At 44.6% G+C, this 18,809-nt stretch overlaps 1 protein-coding gene across 7 annotated transcripts in view; it reads right to left on the reverse strand.

Moving 5' to 3' along the window:
• The window catches only part of ATP8A1 (ATPase phospholipid transporting 8A1), a 154,605-nt gene that overhangs the window by 59,809 nt on the left and 75,987 nt on the right, over positions 1–18,809 (reverse strand). For all 7 annotated transcript variants that reach the window (XM_068137620.1, XM_068137617.1, XM_068137618.1 and 4 more), the window contains 5 exons: positions 18,352–18,421; positions 16,418–16,502; positions 6,774–6,913; positions 4,388–4,526; positions 2,887–2,951 (listed from right to left, as the gene is read on the reverse strand). In XM_068137620.1, coding sequence (XP_067993721.1) covers positions 2,887–2,951; positions 4,388–4,526; positions 6,774–6,913; positions 16,418–16,502; positions 18,352–18,421 — 499 coding nt within the window. The remainder of the gene's footprint in view (positions 1–2,886; positions 2,952–4,387; positions 4,527–6,773; positions 6,914–16,417; positions 16,503–18,351; positions 18,422–18,809) is intronic.

Below are 18,809 nucleotides of genomic sequence, written 5' to 3' on the forward strand. Positions count from 1 at the left end.
ATAGGGCTTGTGTTCCAAGCCTCTCACCAACTTTGTTCCCGTTCTCTGGACTCGTTCCAGCAAGTCATCCTCTTTCCTAAACTGAGGGCCCAGAACTGGACACAGGACTCGAGGTGTGGCCTCACCAGTGCAGTGTACAGGGGTAGAATGACCTCCCTGCTCCTGCTGGCCACACTGGTCCTGATGGAGGCCAGGATGCCATTGGCCCTCCTGGCTGCCTGGGCACACTGCAGGCTGATGTTCAGCCTACCATCAACCAGTACCCCCAGGTCCCTCTCTGCCTGGCTGCTCTCCAGCCACTCTGACCCCAGCCTGTAGCTCTGCATGGGGTTGTTGTGGCCAATATGCTGAACCCAGCACTTGGATGTGTTCAATCTCCTGCCCTTGGACTCTGCCCATCTGTCCAGCCTGTCGAGGTCCCTCTGCAGAGCCTCTCTACCCTCCAGCAGATCAACTCCTGCCCCCAGCTTGGTGTCATCAGCAAATTTACTGATGATGGACTCAATGCCCTCATCCAGATCATCAATAAAGATGTTAAAGAGCACAGGGCCCAGCACTGATCCCTGGGGCACACCACTAGTGACTGGCTGCCAGCTGGATGTGGCACCATTCACCACCACTCTCTGGGCTCGGCCCTCCAGCCAGTTCCTAACCCATCGCAGTGTGCTCCTGTCCAAGCCATGGGCTGACAGCTTGGCCAGCAGTTTGCTATGGGGGATTCATGTTACATAATTCATGTTACAGCCTGCTTTTACAGGCTCCCATGGAATCTTCTGGTGAAGACACTCCTGCTGATTCTCATACTTCCATTTTTCTCTCCCTCTCTCTCCCAAAGTCCTATCTTGACCAACCTGACTGCAATAAAGAGAAGCTGGGGAGGGACTTTTGAGGGTGTCAGGGAGTGATAGGACTAAGGGGAACAAAACTAGAAATGGGTAGATTCAGATTGGATGTCAGGAAGAAGTTCTTCCCCATGAGGGTGGTGAAACACTGGCACAGGTTGCCCAGGGAGGTGGTGGAAGCTTCATCCCTGGAGGTTTTTGCAGCCAGGCTGGATGTGGCTGTGAGCAACCTGCTGTAGTGTGAGGTGCCCCTGCCCATGGCAGGGGGGGTGGAACTGGATGATCCTTGAGGTCCCTTCCAACCCTAACAATTCTGTGATTCTGATTAATTTCAGGGTTTTCTCCTGAAGCCTTCTGGACAGCGAGCTTTCCCACTGAGGAAGTTCTTCCACTTCCTAAGTTCATTCAAGGCTCCCTACAGGGGTGGTAACAGGATTTATGGTTTTCTTTTTTTCCCCCCCTCATGGGATTTTTCACTTAATATTGCATTCCTAGCTTATCTACAGAATCTCTTGTCTGCAAAGCACTGTCTCCTTGCAAGTGGGTAGTGTTTAACCCTTGCTTGTAATTGAACATCTGACTGCAACTTCAGCTGTTAAACTCCACTGTAACAAGTAATTTTTGGCAGATACCCAGCATTCTGTAAGAAAGAGAATCAGAAAGGAACTTAGGATTAGTTTGTTTGGGCACCGCTAGGTGCTGCTAGAACCTCATAAAGCTCCTGGTGTTGTGCCTGCATGGGTGAAGTGCTGGGCCCCATGCTCTTTAACATCTTTATTGATGATCTGGATGAGGGCATTGAGTCCATCATCAGTAAATTTGCTGACGACACCAAGCTGGGGGCAGGAGTTGATCTGCTGGAGGGTAGAGAGGCTCTGCAGAGAGACCTCGACAGGCTGGACAGATGGGCAGAGTCCAACGGCATGAGATTGAACACATCCAAGTGCCGGGTTCTGCACATTGGCCACAACAACCCCATGCAGTGCTACAGGCTGGGGTCAGAGTGGCTAGAGAGTGGCCAGGCAGAGAGGGACCTGGGGGTACTGGTTGATGGTAGGCTGAACATGAGCCTGAAGTGTGCCCAGGCAGCCAAGAGGGCCAATGGCATCCTGGGCTGCATCAAGAACAGTGTGGCCAGCAGGAGCAGGGAGGTCATTCTGCCCCTGTACACTGCACTGGTTAGGCCACACCTCGAGTCCTGTGTCCAGTTCTGGGCCCCTCAGTTTAGGAAGGAGGTTGACTTGCTGGAGCGTGTCCAGAGAAGAGCAACAAAGTTGGTGAGGGGTTTGGAACACAAGCCCTATGAGGAGAGGCTGAGGGAGCTGGAATTGCTTAGCCTGGAGAGGAGGAGACTCAGGGGTGACCTTATTGCTCTCTACAACTACCTGAAGGGAGACTGTAGACAGGCAGAGGTTGGTCTCTTCGCCCAGGCAGCCAGTACCAGAACAAGAGGACACAGTCTCAGGTTGCACCAGGGGAGGTTTAGGCTGGATGTTAGGAAGAAGTTCTATAGAGAGAGAGTGATTGCCCATTGGAATGGGTTAGTTGTTTAGGTGGGTTGGATTGGTTGATGGGTTGGACGTGATGATCTTGTAGGTCTCTTCCAACCTGGTCTATTCTATTCTATTCTATTCTATTCTATTCTATTCTATTCTATTCTATTCTATTCTATTCTATTCTATTCAATTCCATTCCATCAGATAGAATTTGTTTGCCCATCATTCTGAAGTTCATTGGTGCTGTAGCTACACCACAGGTTTGGAAGCTGTAGACTGAGCTTGTAGTTACTCAGTAACATTTTGTCACAAAGGACATATGGTATTCCAAGTATGCAATCCTAGAAGATTATAAAAGCAACTAAAAATCATCCCCTCAAACCAACCAACCAACCAACCAGAAACAACCCCCCTTGAGCAGTGGTTTAAGCAGGATTTTTTTCTGCTGCTCCAAGTTACTCTTCAGGCCACCCTCCACCATGACAACTGGATAGTTGAAGTGGCAAAACAACATTTCACCAAGTGAAAACTTTGCAGGTTTTACTTACATCAAGAGAGCCTTCATTTATAACAATTAGTCCCATGTTCTTTCGCAGAAGCTTACAGGAGTGACCTGACAAAAACAGTTTTGGCTTCAAAATCCAGTTGCACACAGAATTCATTACAATATCACAAAGAATATTCCCCACCCCCACCCACTGAGACAGGAAGAATTAAAAGCAAGCCTCCCTCAGCTGCAATAAATGGTATAAAAATTCCTGCATTCTACACAATCCTAGTAAAAATTAGCCAGATTAGTCTGAACAGTCAGAATCCTTCCTGCTGCAGCTTGAGGCTGTTGTGCCTTATTCACACTGGAGGTGCTCAGCAGAAGGGCAAGAAACGTTTTGCCAGGGAGTTACTGCAAAGAGATCTCCCTCAGCCTGGCAAGTGTTTTGAATGCAACCTGCATTTCACACCAAATTTCCATATATAAAAGTTCTCACTCTTTCCTTTGCTGCTGTAAACAGAATGTATGCTGGGTGCTAATGATGCAGGCTGCCTAGCCAAATATTTATCATCACTCTTAGTGAAGTGAAAGGAGGGGATCATGTGGTGCTGCTTCAACCCCAGGGTCCCTAATGAGAATAACCTCAGACCAAGGGGGATCACGTGCATGCAAAAAGCTCTTGTAAGATTAAAACCAATAATGGTAGGAAAAAGGATTCCACTGACCAAAGCAATGGTTTACTTGGGGCACAGACCTAGGCTACTGCAGGAGTGCTGGTGTGCTCACATGCAAAGAATATTACATTTTAAACACAGCTTTCATGTAGTATTACTATTTAAAGACACAAGATTTGTTGCTGTTGAATGTAGTTGATTCATCATTCTACACCCCCCACCCCACCCCTTTATAATAAAAGGAAACCTCTGATGCATGGTAAAGTTTATAGCACTTTAGTGGATAATCCACATTGTTCTGCTTGAGTTATGATATAGTCCCCAACAGCTTTCTTGGAAAGGAGGAAAAATGCAGAAGGGAAACTAAGAATATTTGCACTGTCTTAATATAATTTCCTGTCACTGTCAAAACCTAAACAACATGTTCTTTTTAGTTCAGTTTAGGTGCTACAAGAAAAGCACAAATGCCTCTTTTTGCCTCCTTTCTATGACTTTTTCCTTGCTGTAACTGTTTTAGCAGTGAAAGAATCCACCCTTACCCCACTCTCCCCCACCAGTGACTGGAAAACTGAGATGATAATTCAAATAATAACTCAGAAATGAGATAATAAAAGCACAAATGCCTCTTTTTGCCTCATTTCTATGACTTTTTCCTTGCTGTAACTGTTCTAGCAGTGAAAGAATCCACCCTTACCCCACTCTCCCCCACCAGTGACTGGGAAAATGAGATGATAATTCAAATCTAGAATGCAAAATATTAGGACTTTATTATTGTTCATATTACTTACAAGACACCTTTGCCTTCTGAAAGCAATTTTACCCCAGCAACACCTCTCTAACTTCTCAATCTGGAACAAACCCACCAAATAAATGCAAGCAAAATACCAATGTTGATGGCAGTCTCTTGTTTGTCCCCAGTAAGTATCCAGATTTTGATGTCTGCTTTCATGAGTGTCTCTATGGTTTCAGGCACTTTGTCTTGTAGTTTATCTTCGATTGCTGTCGCTCCAAGCAGCTGAAGGTTCTGTGAGCATAAAATGTTCAGCACAAGGAGTGCTAATTTCAGTTTAAGTTCAGTGTAAATCTTCCTTTTGTTTAACTTCCCACACTGAGGGCAAGAATAATGGTCTCTAAATTCATTAATCACCTTTGTTATCAACTCATAAAGATCTTCCAGCTTATTCTTAGGAACTTTGTGGTATCTGTATGGCTTTGAGAAACTGCATAGCATGCCCACTAAGACTTCACCCAACTACTCACAGCCTCAGGAGCAATAGCTACCTGTTCCTAAGGGACATCACTCTGATTTGAAGACTTAAGGAGTGCTGTTATTATGTCTCCTCTCACTTGTAATGATTTATTTTCACCATGGAAAAAAAACCCAAATCTCTCCATTAATCTTAACTTTAAAGCTCCAGCCTTGATTATGTTGAGATTTAACTTCCCATGCAGCAAATCCAAGGGTTTTTGTGCATACAGCCATATTTTTGTAGCTTCAAAACTAGCCAACCCCTTGTTAATGACACCATTATAAAAACTAATAGCTTCCAATCCTGGTTGCATTATGCCCTGTACACTACATGCTGAGAAAGTGTTTGTGCAAGCCAATATAAAACTTTGGAGTGGTATCAGGGTTGCCATGGCATTAAACTTAAGAGAATTTTAAGACTGTCTTGGGCATGTCAGGATAAACTTGCTCATCTATGCAAACTGGATGTCCCAGAGGTGTCTGAAGCTATATGCCCTCACTCTTCTGTTTAATGAATGAAACAGTTCAGGTTTTTAACACTCTTGAATTTTAAGCAGTTCCATCTGTGTAACCTTCCTTATCATTTTCAAGGTAAAACCAAACCAAGCCCCTTCCAAAAGTCAAGTACCAAAACTTCAAGCAATATTGGTCTCATGAACTCTTTTGGTAATACATTTAAGAGCCACAGGAGCCTTTTTTTTTCTGAGGCAGTGAAGTCTAACCACATGCTTGGCTACTCCAGAAACTCAAGGGAAGTGATTACAGCTCTGCCCTTCATGAGGCTGCATCTGGGTCTTCAGTGCAAGAGAGGTTGACAAAGTGGAGCAAGTCCAGTGAAGGGAGACAAAAATAGCTTGGGGCTTGGAGCACACTGTATTAAGAGTGCCTGAGGAAGCAAGACCAGTTTAATATGGAAAAAAATAAGACTAAGGGAAGGATTCCACATCTGCCTTTTGCTAACTGAAGAGGGCTTGCACGGCAGCTGATCATCCTCTAAGAAGCGAATGGTGAAAGGGCAAGAGACAATAGCCACATACTGCAGCCATGGAAATTTTAGTTCAGAAAAGGGGAGAAAGAACAGCTGAGCACTAAAAAAGACCCCTGCCTACTGCAGCTGGGAAAACTCTCTCTTTCCAGGTACTCAAAACTCATCAAAGTGCTGTGCAAGCAAAATCATCCCTCCTTTAAGCAGGATAACCTCCAGAAGTCCCTTCCAACCTTAACTGCTTAATGGTTGTAAGATAATTACACAATGAAACAGATGTTGTTTGTCTGTTACTACCCTGCTTTTACACAACAGAGTAACCTTGGGAAAAAAGCCTTCCAGTAGTTAACTCAAAAGCAGCACTTTCTGGCCACTTGTTGCAAAAAGTCTGCCAAATTAATCCTTCCTTCCTTTGGATCACCTAAACTGCAAGGACAATATGACACAGATGTCAGTATATTACATTTTTTTCTGTCTAGGTGTTATTCATAGAACCATAGAATAGCTTAGCTTGGAAGGGACCCCAGAGATCACCAACTCCAACCTCCCCAGCATGGGCAGGGACACTTCTCAGTTAGACTTGGCTGCTCGAGACCTCATCCAACCTGGCCTTGAATGACTCCAGGCAGGAGGCAGCCACAACCTCCCCAGGCAACCCATTCCAGAGTTTCACCACTCTTGTACTCAAGGCTTCTTTCTAAGATCCAGTCTAAACTTACTCATCTTAAAACCATACCCCTTGTCCTAGTTCTGGACGCCCTTATGAAAAGTCCCTCTCCAGCCTTCCTGTGGACTCCCTTCAGGTAGTGGAAGGCAGCTATAAGGTCCCCCATGAATCTTCTCTAGGATGAACAGCCCCAGCTCCCTCAGCTTATCCTCATAACAGAGGTGCTCCAGCCCTTGGAACATCTTTGTGGTCCTTCTCTGGACTCACTATTCATTCAGATTTCATATTATGGAAACCAAAGTAATAAAGAGACACCCCACTGTTCTCAGCCCCTTCTCCCCAAGAACCCCAAACAGAAAGCCACACATACCTTTTCAATTAACTCATAGCTCTCCTCAAGTTTGAGTGCTCTGTTCTGTATAGCTGTGGAAGCACGGTGGTAGACATTTAACCACTCCTGATAGTCACTTTCTGAAATCTCAGCCACAGCAAAACACAGAGTCCTCAGGCCTAAAGAGAAAGCACAGAGTAAGTACAATCCAGTATTTGTTACTACCTTCCTTCACATGCCTGCAATGAATAACTTCTAAAATCTAAATTTCATAGAATCAATAAGGTTGCAAAAGACCTCAAAGATCATCAAGTCCAACCTATCACCCAACAACTCTTGAGTAACTAAACCATGGCTTCAAGTGCCACATCCAATCCCTTTTTGAACACCTCCAGGGATGGTGACTCCACCACCTCCCTGGGCAGCACATTCCAACGGCCAACAATTCTTTCTGGGAAGAACTTTCTCCTCACCTCCAGCCTAAACTTCCTCTGGCACAGCTTGAGACTGTGTCCTCTTGTTTTGGTGCTGGTTGCCTGGGAGAAGAGTCCAACCCCTTCCTGGCTACAACCTCCCTTCAGGTAGTTGTAGACAGCAATGAGGTCTCCCCTGAGCCTCCTCTTCTCCAGGCTAAGCAACCTCAGCTCCCTCAGCCTCTCCTCATAGGGCTGTGCTCCAAACACCTCCCCAGCTTCACTGCCCTTCTCTGGACATGTTCAAGTGTCTCAATGTCCTTAAACTGAGGTGCCCAGAAGTGGACACAGGACTCAAGGTGTTGCCTAACCAGTGCTGAGTACAGGGGCACAATGACTTCCCTGCTCCTGCTGGCCATATTATTCCTGATCCAGGCCAGGATGCCATTGCCCTTCTTGGCCACCTGGGCACACTGCTGGCTCATGTTCAGACTCAGCACCCCCAGGTCCCTCTCTACCTGGCTGCTCTCCAGCCACTCTGACCCAGACTGTAGCACTGCATGGGGTTGTTGTGACCAAAGTGCAGCACCTGGCATTTGGACTTGTTGAATGCCATCATGTTGGACTCTGTCCATCTGTCCAGCCTGTCAAGGTCCCTCTGGAGAGACCTTCTGCCCTCTAACAGATGAACATCTGCTCCCAACTTATGCTTGATTTTCAACTCACTGCTGCAAGCCTTGAAGAACTTTATATATATATACTTTATATATATATACACACACACACATACAAAAAGATATATATATATATATATAAAGTATGTATATACACACACACTATATATAAAGTAAAAAAAATCACATAAATAGAAATTTATTCAACAGAATAACTATTTCAAGGTAGCTGAATGTAATACAGGTAGATGTAGCTCTGGGGAAAAAAGAACAAAATGAAGTTTTATGCAGGACTTGACTTACCTTGGCCATGAAATAAAGACATAAATTTGCTGAACAGGAATTTACAATAGATTTTTAGCAACATTAAAACTTTAAGTATGAGTTATATAGACTAGAATAGAATAGAATAGAATAGAATAGAATAGACCAGGTTGGAAGAGACCTTCAAGATCATTGCATCCAACCTATCAACCAATCCAATCCACCTAAACAACTAACCCATGGCACCAAGCACCCCATCAAGTCTCCTCCTGAACACCTCCAATGATGGTGACTCCACCACCTCCCCAGGCAGCCCATTCCAATGGGCTCTCTCTGTATAGAACTTCTTCCTAACATCCAACCTAAACCTCCCCTGGTGCAGCCTGAGACTGTGTCCTCTTGTTCTGGTACTGGCTGCCTGGGAGAAGAGACCATCATCCACCTGTCTACAACCTCCCTTCAGGTGGTTGTAGACAGCAATAAGGTCACCCCTGAGTCTCCTCTTCTCCAGACTAAGCAATCCCAGCTCCCTCAGTCTTTCCTCATAGGGCTTGTGTTCCAAGCCCCTCACCAACTTTGTTGCTCTTCTCTGGACATGTTCCAGCAAGTCAACCTCCTTCCTAAACTGAGGGGCCCAGAACTGGACACAGTACTCGAGGTGTGGCCTAACCAGTGCAGTGTACAGGGGCAGAATGACCTCCCTGCTCCTGCTGGCCACACTGTTCCTGATGCAGGCCAGGATGCCATTTGCCTTCTTGGCCACCTGGGCACACTGCAGGCTCATGTTCAGCCTACCATCAACCAGCACCCCCAGGTCCCTCTCTGCCTGGCTGCTCTCCAGCCACTCTGACCCCAGCCTGTATCTCTAAGCAAAAAAAAATGTGACCTTAGAAGTTGCTCTGATGGGAAGCAACAATGATAAGTACGTCAGCATGTTACAACTACGCTCTTCACCTCTCCTAACTATCCTTAGGAAAGTCTCATCTGAAGTCTGAAATTTATCATCCAGAAGCCATCTTTGTACCCACTTGCATTTCATTTCCCTATCTCACAGGTTCTTTCATTTTTAGATTTTTTTTAGTACAAAATCTTTTGGTGCAGGCAACATTTGGAGATTTCATTTAACAGTCTTTGAGCTGGTTACACTGAACAGATTTCCTTTTCCCTCAGCAGAAACCTGAATGGAGTACTTCAGTGAGAATTTGGGACCGCAAGATTAGAAGCAGCATCTATCTTTTGACATCACACACTTCCACTCAATTTAAGGAGCCTGGTGTGAATATCCTGACAGTTCACTTTCACACATTACAAGATTCTTAGATTTCTAGAGCATGAAATTGGCATAACTCCTTAAGATAATGAGAAAAGCATTGCCCTAGCCCAATGTTTTATGGAGCTACAATTTGCAGGCAGGTAGATTTAGGAGGGGGACTAATGCAGTGATTGTCTTTTGATCATTTGCCCACTCTGCTCTAGGAGATGAACAACAGCAAAAGCAGGGATGGCTAAATGCAATCTTTATCTCTTCACAGGTTCATACTGTGTGCAGCAATTCTGAAATGAGCAAGAGGTTGGGCATGAAATAATACATACATGTCTTAGAAGCAAGACGGTAAAAACCACAGGTAATCCTATTATCCTGACCACTGAACAGCATTAGGAACACAGCATCTCACCATCTAGACCTAAAGAGTAAACTTAAGGCTGAAAAATCAACTTTTTTTTTTACCTCTGCATCATCTGGTGGATGAGAAGCTCAACATGAGCCAGCAGTGAGCACTTGCAGCCCAGAAAGCCACGCACAGCCTGGGCTGCAGCAAGAGAAGCATAGCCAGCAGGTCAAGGGAGGTGATTCTCCCCCTCTGCTCCACTCTGGTGAGACCCCACCTGGAGCACTGCATCCAGTTCTGGAGCCTCTATTACAGGAAGGATCTGGAGGTGCTGGAACGTGTCCAGAGAAGGGCCACGAGGATAAGCAGACATGAGGACAGACTGAGGGAGCTGGGGCTGTTCAGTCTGGAGAAGAGAAGACTCTGAGGAGGCTACAAGAAAGCTGGGGAGGGAGTTTTTCGGGTGTCATGGAGTGATAGGACTTGGGGGAATGGAACAAAACTAGAAATGGGTAGATTCAGATTGGATGTTAGGAAGAAGTTTTTCTCCTTAAGAGTGGTGAGAGACTGGCACAGGTTGCCCAGGGAGGTGGTGGCAGCCTCATCCCTGGAGGTTTTTGCAGCCAGGCTGGATGTGGCTGTGAGCAACCTGCTGTAGCGTGAGGTGTCCCTGCCCATGGCAGGGGGATTGGAACTGGATGATCCTTGAGGTGCCTTCCAACCCTGACAACTCTATGATTCTATAATCATAAGGATAAGCTAGCAATGCCCAACACAATGAACATGAGATGAAGGGGAAGAAAGGAACTTACGACTGATCAGCAGCAAAATGATTTCAACAATTCTTTCAAAGTACTTTAGGCAGATGATGAAATAAAAAACATAAAAGAAAAAAATAAGTGATCTGTGTGTGTGGAATCACAGCAAAAAGAATTTTCCAAAGCTGCTTTTTATTTTTACATCTATTTTTTTTTGAGTTAAGAAAAGATTATTTCCCTGTGATTTAAAAGAAACTTCCAAATGGAAAGTGGAAAACAGAACCTAATTAAGCCTCCTTCTTAAAAGACTGCAACAACAACAACACCACCACCAACACAGGAAAACTAAGACACTTCTTCTGTTTATCCAAGCAGGCATTAACACTTGAGCTTAATAAACTCTTACATCTCCATGCCAGCCAGGCTAACCACTTCATTTTTGAACAACACACCAAGAGCATGCAGCAAAGTGGCCAAGGACATAGTGTGCTTGCCACATGAAAGGCTACGCATGAGACGCTCCGCAACGTCATCAGCTGCACTTTAAATCTGATGCAAAAATAAACACCGATCCCTTTAATCAGTTCCAGAGAGAGAAGTATGTAGTTGTTTTTGTATTTTGTTTTGCTTTTAAAAGAAAAAGAAAAAAAAAGAATATTTATTATGGGTTTGGGTTTCTTTTTTCTTTCAAGATTGAATTTTATGCTTTGGAAAGGTTAGCGATGCACTCTCTTCTGAACAGTAAATCTTTTCATCTGTTAAAAAAGAAGGGGAGGAAAAGTGCTTGAACAAGCTTCTCAGCACTAACACGTAAGTGGAGTGGTTTTAAAGAGTGGTGGAGTTTTCCACTTTTTATGTTGACTCATGTGGTGCAATCTGACTTCCAAGGGGGAAAAAAAAATACGTATCTGTTGTACCACTGATTTAGAGAGAACAATAATTAAGAAGCTACAAGGATGATTAAGGGACTTGAACATTTCTCCTGTGAAGAGAACTGGAACTGTTTAGTCTGGAGAAGAGAAGGCTGAGAGTGGGTCTTATTAATGTCACAGGCTCACAGGATGTCAGGGGTTGGGTGGGACACAAGGAGATCATTGAGTCCAACCCCCCCGCCAGAGCAGGACCATACAATCTAGCTCAGGTCACACAGGAACACATCCAGACAGGCCTTCAAAGTCTCCAGAGAAGGAGACTCCACAACCTCTCTGGGTAGCCTGTTCCAGTGCTCTTTATTAGAATAACCTTTATTAGAATAAACCAAACCAGGTTGGAAGAGACCTTCAAGATCATCGTGTCCAACCCATCAACCAATCCAACCCACCCAAACAGCTAACCCATGGCACCAAGCACCCCATCAAGTCTCCTTCTGAACACCTTCAATGACGGCGACTCCACCACCTCCCCAGGCAACCCATTCCAATGGGCAATCACTCTTTCTGTATAGAACTTCTTCCTAACATCCAACCTGAACCTCCCCTGGCGCAGCCTGAGACTGTGTCCTCTTGTTCTGGTGCTGCTCTGTTCTTGTTCTGGTGTTCTGCTCTGTGACCCTCACAGCAAAGAAGTTTCTCCTCATGTTGAGGTGGAACCTCCTGCGCTGCATAAAAGCATGTCTGTAAATATCTAATGGATGGGTGTCAAGAGGAAGGGGCCAAGCTCTTTTCAGTGTCATCTGGTGACAGGATAAGGAATAATGGCTATAAGCTAGAAGACAGGAAGATCCACCTCAACATGAAGAGAAACTTTACTGTGAGGTTGCTGGAGCACTGGAACAGGCTGCCCAGAGAGGTTGTAGAGTCTCCTCTAGAGACTTTCAAAGCCAACTTGAACGTGTTCCTGTGTGGCCTGCCCTAGGTGTTTCTGTTTTGGCAGGGGGGTTGGAGTCAATGATCCCTGAAGGTCTATTTGAAGCCCTAACATTCTGTGCTATCAGTTCACCCAGGATAGCAGACACTGAGCTGCTTTTAGCTTTTTCTGTAACCAAATACATAGCCTTATGACCCAAAGTAAGTTCACATCTAAGTAGCTTCTCTTTGACTGCTCCTAACTGGGCCTTTATAAAGCCCCCAAATGGTCAATCAGCTCACACAATTGGATTTGTAAGCTCAAAGAGTGTACCTGGAGCTTCAGGTACTACAGCAGATTTGTTTGGTTTTAGTTCTGATTCCAGCATTATTACATAATTTAGAGTAACTTAGAGTAACTCTGATACTCTAAGACTACTGAATACTAACCCAATGTTTCCAACAGAGATCTTGATGCAGAAAACTAACCAAAGAAACAGATCTGCGGCTTGCTTCTGCTGTCACTGCCAAAATCAAGAGGCTGAAGACCTTGAATATGACACTAACTGGAATGTTAAATTCCATTATAAACCAAAAGAGAAGATTGAGGAAGCCATATGTATAACAAAAGGAAAAATGATCTTTCCTGATACAAGACTGGTTGATAGTAAGCTGAACATGAGCCAGCAGTGTGCCCACATGGCCAAGAAGGGCAATGGCATCCTGGCCTGGATGTACACCGCACTGGTTAGGCCACACCTTGAGTCCTGTGTCCGGTTCTGGGCCCTTTAGTTTAGGAAAGATGTTGAGTTGCTGGAAGGTGTCCAGAGAAGGGCAACAAAGCTGGGGAGGGGTTTGGAGCACAGCCCTGTGATGAGAGGCTGAGGGAGCTGGGGTTGTTTAGCCTGGAGAAGAGGAGGCTCAGGGGAGACCTTCTTGCTGTCTACAACTACCTGAAGGGAGGTTGTAGCCAGGTGGGGGTTGGTCTCTTCTCCCAGGCAACCAGCATCAGAACAAGAGGACACAGTCTCAAGCTGTGCCAGGGGAGGTTTAGGCTGGATGTTAGGAAGAAGTTCTTCCCAGAAAGAGAGATTGGCCATTGGAACGTGCTGCCCAGGGAGGTGGTGGGGTCACCATCATTGGAGGTGTTTAGGAGGAGACTTGATGGGGTGCTTGGTGCCATGGTTTAGTTGATTAGATAGAGTTGGATGACAGGTTAGACTTGATGATCTTGAAGGTCTCTTCCAACCTGGTTTATTCTATTCTATAAGAATATTCAGCTAGCTATCAGTTCTCAAGAGGTAAGGGCTTTATATTAGAATGAGAATATTTTAATGAAGTTTGCTTTCCAGTGTAAGCTGATTTCTTAATACACATTAAAGACAATTTTAATGCTCCAGTAGCAGTGTATTAAAAAATAATGAAGGAGTAAATAAATTGCAGTTCAGACTCCCATAAATATTATCATTCTGCTTTTAACTACTCATCAATAAATTAAAACACTACAGAACTTCACAGTACCAGTGGATAATCCTTTGCTAATACCTGAAAGAGAGCATAGCATGGAAGATCTAGGAACTATGATAGAAGAAATGACATCAAAGCAGAAATCTTTCTACAGGTTACCATTCTGCCCCAGTACTCAGCACTGGTTAGGCCACACCTTGAGTCCTGTGTTCAGTTCTGAGCCCTTCAGTTTAGGAAAGACGTTGAGTTGCTGGAAGGTGTCCAGAGAAGGGCAACAAAGCTGGGGAGGGGTTTGGAGCACAGCCCTATGAGGAGAGGCTGAGGAGCTGTGGTTGCTTAGCCTGGAGAAGAGGATGCTCAGGGGAGATGAGACCTTCTTGCTCTCTACAACTACCTGAAGGGAGGTTGTAGCTAGGTGGTGGTTGGTCTCTTCTCCCCAGCAACCAGCACCAGAACAAGAGGACAGAGTGTCAAGCCGTGCCAGAGAGGTTTAGGCTGGATGTTAGGAAGAAGTTCTTCCCAGAAAGAGAGATTGGCCATTGGAATGTGCTGCCCAGGGAGGTGGTGGAGTCACCATCACTGGAGGTGTTTAGGAAGAAACTAAACCATGGTGCTTGGTGCCATGGTTTAGTTGAGAAGATGGTGTTGGGTGATAGGTTGGACTTGATGATCTCGAAGGTCTTTTCCAACCTGGTCTATTCTATTCTATTCTATTCTATTCTATTCTATTCTATTCTATTCTATTCTATTCTATTCTATTCTATTCTATTCTATTCTATCCTAATTCTATCCTAATTCTATTCTATTCTCCTTTCCTACCCTACCCACATCTATACTGTGTTATCCACTATTATTAAACAACTAACTACCTGTTTGTATCAACCACCTTGAGTTCAGAGCCTTTCAAGTTTCACTTGTTTTTCCTATTTCATGAACCCTCATGGAGGGATTCCCCACCTTCAGCAACGTCTTTGCAAAAGTGATTGTTAAAACAGCAGAGGTATGAAAACACACAAAGCAGAAAGCTAGCGCTGGCAATTCCTTTTATTGTGACAGATATCTTGTAGCCTAAAGCTACCTTAAAATCATAGAATCATTAGGGTTGGAAGGGACCGCAAAGATCATCCAGTTCCAACCCCCCTCCCACTGGCAGGGACACCTACAGCAGGTTGCTCACAGCCACATCCAGCCTGGCTGCAAAAACCTCCAGGGATCAGGCTTCCACCACCTCCCTGGGCAACCTGTTCCAGTCTCTCACCACCCTTATGGGGAAGAAGTTCTTTCTAACATCCAATCTGAATCTACCCATTTCTTTTATCCATTCCCCCTAGTCCTATCATTACCTGTCATCCTAAAAAGACAATTTCCAAACATCCCCAATTTCATGCTGGCTGCTTCTTCCTGTGTGCCATCCCTACAGCATTCGCTGTGTGTGGGACATCAAAATGACCACGGGAAATGAGATCCTCACACAAGCAAACAATGTGCAATGTGTTTGCTCTCTGGAAAAACAGATTTCCTGCAAAAGACTCCACTGTGTACTGTGTGGGTGGGTTTGCTATTGCTGGTTTTGGGTTTTTTTGTCTTTAGTCTTTAGGGTTTCTTAAAAGTGTGAACTTATTATTGAAACTTCTTAGGAAGAGGAGGCATTGCCAACACAATTTTCAGACACGGTGAACAAAACATTACAACATTAAAACTGCAAATCTGGGGAGTAGAACAGAACAAAACAGAACAGAACAGAACAGAATAGACCAAGTTGGAAGAGATTTTTGAGATCATCAAGTCCAACCTGTCATGCAACACTATCTAACCATAGCACCCCATCCAGTCTCTTCCTAAACACCTCCAGGGATGGAGATGCCACCACCTCCCTGGGCAGCACATTCCAATGGCCAATCTCTCTTTCTATGAAGAACTTCTTCCTAACATCCAGCCTGAACCTCCCCTGGTGCAGCTTGAGACTGTGTCCTCTTGTTCTGGTGCTGGTTGCCTGGGAGAAGAGACTAGCCCCCACCTGGCTACAACCTCCCTTCAGGTAGTTGTAGAGAGCAAGAAGGTCTCCCCTGAGCCTCCTCTTCTCCAGGCTAAGCAACCCCAGCTCCCTCAGCCTCTCCTCACAGGGCTGTGCTCCAGACCCCTCCCCAGCTTTGTTGCCCTTCTCTGGACATCTTCCAGCATCTCAACATCTTTCCTAAACTGAAGGGCTCAGAACTGGACACAGGACTCATACTGTGCCCTAACCAGTGCTGAGTACAGGGGCAGAATGACCTCTCAGCTCCTGCTGGCCACACTATTCCTGACCCAGTCCAGAATGCCATTGGCCTTCTTGGCCACCTGGGCACACTGCTGGCTCATGTTCAGCCTACTATCAACCAGTACCCCCAGGTCCCTTTCTGCCTGGCCATTCTCCAGACACTCAGTAGCAACTGAATAGAATAAAATGGAATGGAATGGAATGGAATGGAATAGAATAGAATAGAATAGAATAGAATAGAATAGAATAGAATAGAATAGAATAGACCAGGTTGGAAGAGTCCTTCAAGATCATCGTGTCCAACTTATCATCCAACACCACCCAACCAACTAAACCATGCAAAAGTTTCGTATTTTTATACTGTATTTATATTTTAATGCAATGTTTTATACTTTATATGTATTTTTATCCATATTTGTAGTCATATGTTTATACTTCACTCATATTTTCACCCACCTTCTGTAGCAAACTGCTCGAGATGTTTTAAGGTGATTTCTTTGTATTTTGAGGTTTCAGCAAGACGGTCATAAATTACAGTGTCCTACAAAAGAAAGAAAATGAACTCAGAACAATTATATATAAGAAGAAAAAAGAGGTGGTGGGTTGGTATTTTTTTTTGTGTAGACAACACAAATCATGTGGAAAATGGCAAAAAAAAAACCCAACCCATGCCAGTGTTAGGATTTATTTCAGAGCCGTAAATGCACACAAGGAATTTTATTTCAGAAGAAGGAATAAAGAACTGAACTGAATAAAGAACTGAATAAAGAACTGAAAGGTGGCTCAGTTGGTAGCACATAAGACCTTTAATGGGAAGATTGTGAGCTCAAGCCTGCAGTGGGCAGTAGTGTCCTCCCTACTCTAGTCATGAGGTCTGTGGTGACAGGTTGGACTCGATGATCTTTGAGGTCTCTTCCAACCTTAGTGATACTGAATATTGAACGTTCCAGGCCCTCAGATTCTCTGCAGTCTCCTTCTCTGGAGACTTTCAAGACCAACCTGGATGTATTCCTGTGTGGCCTGCCCTGGGTGATCCTGCTTTGGCAGGGGGGTTGGACTTGATGATCTCTGGAGGTCCCTTCCAACCCCTAATGTTCTATGAATTCATGCTTTCTAAATTCTGTTTCTCCCTTACATTTTCTGGCTGTTATTTCCCTTCATTTCAAAAAGTGCTGCATCTTCCTTTGACCTGCCCTATGCATTCCTTGGATCTATTTCTTCCTCTTCAATATTAACCCTACTAGCATTTCTCAAGTGCCATCCTTGGGCTTTTGTAGCCAGCTAGATATATAGAATATTAACAACTGCTTCTCTCTCAACTTGAGGAGATACAGAATGGACATTTTCATCCCATCAACTTCAGTTTTTTAAACCATTTGGGGACTGGATTTGCATTCTTCTCCCTCTCAAATGTGATTTAAGATACAGAGCAAGAGCTAATGAGCAGCACTGCCATTTCTGGATACAGTATGATTAAGGTAACTTCCCATAGATCCTGTTTTCAGGGAAATTGATTTCTGGCATAACATTAATGGTAGGTTAAAATTCTTATCTTGTTCCCTACAGTAGATTACCAATTCTAGCCAGTGACTCATGCTGAGCTACTCCATGCAGTTAGTAACTAATAGATGAAACCATACATTCATCCACTTCCTTGGGGTACAGAATGAAGCAGTTAATAAGAAGCATACAGATATTAGTGCAGTACAAACAACAGGATGAACAGGTCTGCCATACCTTCATAGGATGTTAGTGAAAAGAGATATCAACTACTTCATCACATTAAGGGACCATTGAGCCACACTGATGATCACTGAGCCACAAGGATGCTGAAGGGAATGGAACATCACCCCTATGAGGAAACACTGAGGAGGCTGGGGCTCTTGAGCTTGGGGGAGTCTGTAGGTGACCTCATTCATGTTGATAAAGATGTGAAGGGCAGTGTCAGGAGGGTGGAGCCAAGCTCTGCTCAGTGATGTCCAAGAGGCAATGGGTGCGAGCTGTAGCAGAGGTAGTTCCATGTGAATATAAGGAAAAACTTTTTCTCTGTGAGAGTGACAGAGCCCTGGAGAAGGCTGCTCAGGGAGGTTGTGGAATCTCCTTCTCTGGAGACTTTCAGAATCTGCCTAGATGCATTCCTGTGTGCCCTGCTCTAGGTGATCCTGCTCTGGCAGGGGGGTTGGACTGGATGATCTTTTGAGGTCACTTCCAACCCGTAACATTGTGTGATCATATAGCTGTATAGTAAAACAATGCAAACTGAAAAGGGCATTAACAGTCCTTCCCCTGTATTTTCAATGCTTTGCCTGCAGTTCTAACAACCTTTTGCTTTCACATTTGTAATAGCAGCACACATTCTCTGAGACAGAGGAAACAGAAGAAAAACTCACAGCTCCTTTGCAGTAGAGTCTTAACTTTCCCGATGGTGTGCGAACTATCACTGACATTCTCTTCCTAGTGCTGAAAGAGAAAGAAATAACCTAAATAAGGTGGTTTGGAAGTACAATTACCAATACTTCACCAGAAAAAAACCCCAAACACATATATCTTATATAAAACAGAGGAAAAGAAGAGCTATCTATTTCTAATTATGTTCTCAGGTGACTGGCATGGAGAAAACAGTTTTACTGTCACCTAACTCCAGGGCATGCTGGTTTTCTGTAGGCTTTTTTTGCCCATAAAGGTAAATCTGACAATTTTCACCTTCATCATCACTGGAAGTGTTTAGGAAGAGACTGGATGGGGTGCTTGGTGCCTTTGTTTAGTTGATTAGATAGTGTTGGATGATAGGTTGGACTTGATGATCTCAAAGGTCTCTTCCAACCTCTCCTCTCCTCTCCTCTCCTCT

Source organism: Melanerpes formicivorus, unplaced genomic scaffold, assembly GCF_026170545.1.
Source record: "Melanerpes formicivorus ecotype bairdi unplaced genomic scaffold, bMelFor1.0.p_v2 SCAF_4, whole genome shotgun sequence".
Taxonomy (NCBI): Eukaryota; Metazoa; Chordata; class Aves; order Piciformes; family Picidae; genus Melanerpes; species Melanerpes formicivorus.